This window comes from Channa argus, chromosome 13, assembly GCF_033026475.1.
Source record: "Channa argus isolate prfri chromosome 13, Channa argus male v1.0, whole genome shotgun sequence".
Taxonomy (NCBI): domain Eukaryota; kingdom Metazoa; phylum Chordata; class Actinopteri; order Anabantiformes; family Channidae; genus Channa; species Channa argus.
This window is the reverse complement of record NC_090209.1, coordinates 1479431-1485253: the sequence shown is the minus strand read 5'-3', so window position 1 is coordinate 1485253 and position 5823 is coordinate 1479431. Positions and strand designations below refer to the sequence as shown.

At 38.4% G+C, this 5823-nt stretch overlaps 1 protein-coding gene across 2 annotated transcripts; it reads left to right on the top strand.

The window, feature by feature from the left end:
- Positions 1-205: 205 nt before the first annotated feature.
- npbwr2b (neuropeptides B/W receptor 2b) lies at positions 206-5220 on the top strand. 2 transcript variants are annotated; one of them, XM_067528472.1, is made up of 2 exons: positions 206-277; positions 655-5220. In XM_067528472.1, the coding sequence occupies exon 2, from the start codon at positions 1535-1537 to the stop codon at positions 2546-2548; it is 1014 nt and encodes a 337-aa protein (XP_067384573.1). In that variant the 5' UTR covers positions 206-277; positions 655-1534; the 3' UTR covers positions 2549-5220. The 2 variants fall into 2 exon arrangements, with proteins under 2 accessions (XP_067384573.1, XP_067384574.1); XM_067528473.1 differs by having other exon boundaries at positions 236-295.
- Positions 5221-5823: the final 603 nt, after the last annotated feature.

Sequence of the window (5823 nt, the reverse complement as noted above, 5' to 3'; positions counted from 1 at the left end):
CAACTGCCAAATGAATCTCAAATGTACAAGATAAAAAAAGACAAATAAAATAAATACATAAACAATTATAGCGTGTAAATGAACACTATTGTTTAGACATGAAGATTAAGAATGGAAACTCGGCATGACGTCAGCCGGGGATGCAGCCTCTTAGGAGGAGAGAGAGAGAGAGAGAGAGAGAGAGAGAGAGAGAGAGAGGGTGGGGGGGTTAGAGCAGCTGAGGCTGGAGAGCAGTGCGCCTCCCACAGACACAAGACCAAGGACAGAGATTTTACAGGCAGGGACTTTTATACACGTAATGTTTTTTTTTTTTAATCACTTACTGTAGTTTAAATGCATTTTTTGTGTACTGGTTCTACAGTAAGACTTTTTAGTACACTCAGTTTGAGGTTAAGAGTAATGGTTTTATAAATGTGTCTGATGTAAATGTGAAATAATGACGCGTGGCAAAATCTCGCGGATTTAATTGGTTAATTGCTGGCTGCTGTGTATCCATGATACTTAATCCAGTATCGTTTCTCTACCCGGACACTTTTTTTATTATTATTGCCACAGAAGTGTTGACAGTTGTGTTGATGTGTGTTAAAGTTTGGGCGCACTGTGTCTGTAGAGGTGTACAGCTCAACTAAACTAATGTCCACTCTCTGTGTTCAGATTTCGTGATACGCCACTGGTGCGCACAGACCTGGCACCGTCTCCAGAGCGCACAGGAAGAGGAAACACAGCTCCCCGAAACCACAAAATAAACATCATAAAGCTGATCCCGGACTCTTTTTCACTCTAACAGCTCAGCTGAAGTCGTTTGCACCGAGGAAATTAAATAGGGAGACGAAGGATGTATTGACCGAGTTCGCATCGGTGGAAAAGGATCAGATTTTTTATGCGGACTTTAAAACAGAAAATAAATTTAGTGGAGATAAAGTGAAAATATTTTGTCTATTTTTAAAGAACTGAAAATGAAAAATCTAGCCTAAAACGGAGCTGATATTGGACTGCTAATTTGGTGAGCATGAAACAGGACGGCTGGAGCTTTTTTACATCACGGAGAAGAAACTTGTTTTGACAGGATTATTTATTTTTTCTATTTATTTGATTACTTACATCCCTATAAAACTGCTTGTGCGGTAATTGGAGGAGGTAAGACTGCGTGGAAACAACTTCCATAATCCCAACATGCTCTTTTCTCTAATGAATAACTAAAATAAGGAGTGGATCTGGTGGTGTTCTCTAGACCTCACATTAGGAGCTGTTGCTCTCTGAACTCTGTTCTAGTAATGGTCACAGGCTGAGTTCATTAAGGGTGATAATGAAAAGATGTTACTCTACCTTAACTGAACCTTTACTGTTAGATAAACTGTGCATCAATCCTCAGTTAGGCTCAGTGATAAATTACTGTGTGAGGTGCCCAAAAACACAAAGACACTAAGGTTTTATTGTAAAACAATAATTGCCTGTAAACTTGTGGGAGCTTTGTCTAGTATTTGAAACAGTCTTTTAAAACAGAAACAGACTTTGTTTTCATTATCTCTTCAAAATGGAGAATGTATCTATCCCCGGCAGTGCTCTGCCAGTCTGCAATGACTCTGTGGACTTCTATTCACTTACATCAGGGAACAGCACTAACCTGAACTGTACTCCCCCCCCTGAGTTTCCCTTCTATGCTGACCTTTACATAATTATACCAGTTATCTACTCTGTCATATGTGCAGTGGGACTGACAGGTAACACAGCTGTCATCTATGTGATTCTCAAAGCCCCCAAGATGAAAACAGTAACTAATATGTTCATCCTGAACTTGGCCATTGCAGATGATTTGTTCACTTTGGTGTTGCCGATGAGCATAGCTGAACATTTGTTGCACTACTGGCCTTTTGGTGAGGTCCTGTGCAAAGTCATTCTCAGCATAGACCACTACAACATCTTCTCCAGTATCTATTTCCTTACAGTTATGAGCATTGACCGCTACCTGGTTGTCTTGGCCACAGTGAGGTCCAAGCGCATGCCCTACCGCACCTACCGAGCAGCCAAGATCATCTCATTATGTGTTTGGATCCTTGTTATCCTCATTGTCATGCCATTTACTGTTTTTGCTGGTGTTTTCATTACAAATGATGAGAGGAAGAGTTGTGTGCTCAGCTTCCCCAGTCCTGAAAGCTTGTGGTTCAAAGCCAGCCGGATCTACACTCTAATCCTGGGCTTTGCCATCCCAGTCTCAACCATCTGTATCTTATACACCATGATGCTTTACAAGCTGCGCAACATGCGGCTCAATAGCAATGCCAAGGCACTGGATAAGGCCAAGAAGAAAGTAACTGTCATGGTCTTCATCGTCTTGGCCGTGTGCTTGTTCTGCTGGACGCCATTCCACCTCAGCACCATTGTGGCTCTGACCACAGATCTGAGCAACACGCCACTGGTGATTGGGATCTCCTACTTCATAACCAGCCTCAGCTATGCCAACTCCTGCCTCAACCCCTTCCTCTATGCCTTCCTGGATGACAGCTTCAGAAAGGCCTTTAAGAAGATGTTGGAATGTAGACCGGCCTGAACATATGAAACATGAAACCTGTCAGGGACAGCTAACAGAGTCTTAGTTGAATTGTTTGGTTGGTTAAAGCTACACTAGGCAACTTTGCACACTGTTTGCAAATGACAAAAAACATGTCTTTGATTTACAAAAAAAGGTAAGAATGTTATATGCATTTAACAAGCATCATTTTAACTTATCAAACTCAATTCCAAATTCTGTCTCATAATAAATATAATAAACTAATACACAATAAATCAAATTGACGAGAAAAACGAATTAAAACAATTTGGGTAGAATGAATTGTTTAGTTATCACTCATCACTGTGTGTGGGTGGAGAAGACATCATTTACATGTCAATCCAGGCAAGTGAAAGTAAAATTAAAATGTTGCATTTGAAAAGAACATTATAATTTTCCCTGTCATTGCCAGACTGCTATGATATACAGAATTTGCCTAGTGTAGCTTTTTTCATGACCTAGTGAATACTGACTGGCAGAAATGAAGTAATACTAGGCACAATAAGGAATAACAGCTGGCATGCAGGACAATAAAGACACAAAACAATCACATTGTCATAATTGTTAGTAGACTTGCCCATCGTCGTTGTGTGTGAAGAACTGGCCATTAAATAAGTTTGTCTGATTAAGAGTGCAGTTAAAATGTTAGATCTTTTTAATGAAGGTGAACAACCAAAAAAAAGTCTAATTATGAGGCACATGCAAACAGTCATGACCTTCACTGGACTGAAAGGATTGGGGAATGCCTCTGAGGGCTGAGCATCTGCCAGTTAAGCAGGGCTTACTGATTAAATGCTGTTGGTAAATCAACTTTGTGGTAAAAGTTAGGATGAGAGGGCAAAAAGTTTTGTTATAAGCATACAGGTGTTTTGTCATAACTCAGTCATCAATTAAAAACCTAGGAGGAAAAGGACAAAGATGAAGAAATCTTGTGCAATGATGTATGCAAACACATTATCTGCCTTTTAAAATATGTTGATTTCAAAGAATACACGTGATTCATTCCAAGAGTATATGATAAAACAATGAAATTAATTGTTTAATGATGGCACAGATTAGTAAGTGGCTTTTCAACATATTTCCTTCCCAAAATGCATATGTACGACTCAAGAAATGAAAAAGGAACCTGATGAGCCCTGACAACTGTACTGTAGACCTGATACAACATGGCCATGGGACAGGAGGGCTATGGAAAGTGTAATGTTTCTCTGTACAAGTCCTTCTTTTCCTATAAGCTTTTGTCACCCCCTGTTGTCCACAGGGTGGTGTTACCACAAACGGCAGCCAGAGCCTGCCTGAGCACAGACAGTTAGTGAAGAGAGTTCTGTAAAAGTTCACACAGCTCGTTTATTCTGTGTTTGTGACATATACATGTAAATAAATATGTTAAAATTATGTTTATGTTTAAATGTCATGGACACTACTGGTGCCTGACTGCTGAGTTTCATTCTCAGTTGTGGGGGTTTGTTCAAGAGAATCTGTACTTCAATGAGATTCACAACCAGTGTAGCTTGTTTGTTCATCCAACGTCACAGTTTGTGTTCCAAAGTTTAAATCATGAAGACATAGAAAACATGATGGTGATGCTAAGTAGGTTATTAGCATGTTATTAGCATATTATGTTTGGCTATGGGCCAAGAAAAAAAAGACATGTTTCTGGTTGGATTTAAACACAGAAATGAGATGTTAAGGGAAATTTGTGTCATGAGTTAAAATATAGTAATACCACTGAGGAAAGATTTAAAATGAGACACAAACTGACATCTCTTTCTAAAAGTCATGTGTTTTCTTACACATCCTGACCTCAAAGAATCTAACTGTCAGCAAATGGCACTGCAATATTTATTACACCATCATTAGATAAATGAGAAGAAGAATCACACTGATAATAACCTGGTCTGATATTTCCCTAATAGATAGGCTTGGAGCTTCTGTCAATGTTTCTAACCCCCAAAAATACCACACAGGAACTTCACTGGAGTGTTGGATGTGGACAAAAAGGTGAACCAAGCTCCAAGAAAGAGCAGTAGGAGCTTATCATATTATTATTATCTATTTTCCAGATTTTCCCTAAAACGTAAAGGAAGTCTATAAATGTGGAATAGTGACCACCTTGACAGTTTGCTAAATTTTGCTTAAGCAGTTCTTCTGATTTAAGAAACTTTTAACATGTATGTTTATGCAGACCTCTGCACCTTGCATTGTCTGCTAGCTATGCAAGGTCATGATTTTAAATTTTAACTCAAATTTACTTGAAATAAAAAGTTTTTTTTATTCATGATTCTTGTCGCTACTTGTTCCAACATCCATTGAACCTTCAATGGCCACAGTGTGCAGAATGTTTTACCCCCTCACTTCCTGCTGGTCTGTATGGCTCTGTGTGGCAACTACAAAAACAATTTTTGTCCTAATGTAAATAAGTTTTGCCATTTCACTGTACAGAGGATGTATGTATAATGACAGTGTTATATAGACATCCTTCATGAAATTTCATAAATTTGTGTCACACTAAGGAGAAATAATATCAAAATTGCTTTGATGATGAATTGAATAGAATTTTAGCATTACATGTACCTGTAATATAATTGAGAATCATGGCATTTCATGTCATTTGTGTATTTTAGAAACCTTTCATATCTGTCATAAACTGATAAATATGTTTATTTTCCCAATGGTATTCTGGTATTTTTGTATCTTAGAATCAATGTTGCTTTATTTACAATAAAATGTGCAGAAAATAATTTTTAAAGGAGTTGTGTAGTGCTACAGTGCTACATATCAAAGAAGGACATCACATGCAGGTGAAGATTAGTGTTATCTGGATCATCGGGGGTTTGGCTTCGTGTCACGGTCAGCAGAGAGATGCTTTACATGGTTACAAGACTGGGTATCAACTGAGGAGCAGCAGCAGGATTTAGTGGTCAGAGCGTTTTGGCAGAAAAAGGTCACAGATTCAATCTAAACAAGTACCTGTTGTATCCATGCTGAGCTGTCCAGGGTATTTAAATGTAGGAGGCAGATACTGAATTACTGGTGCTTTGAGATGCACTTCCTATACTGCAAGGCAATGAATGAATTATATAATAATAATAATAATAATAATAATAACCATAATCATAACTCTAACACATCTGTCAATACATGTTGGGATGCAGGTAACATTAATTGCTCTTATAAACTGAACATGCACTGCAGCATTAGACAGCAGATTAAAGACAAGCTGATGAGGACAGTGAAGGGCAGAGATAAAAGCAGAATTTAAGAATAAAGCTGGT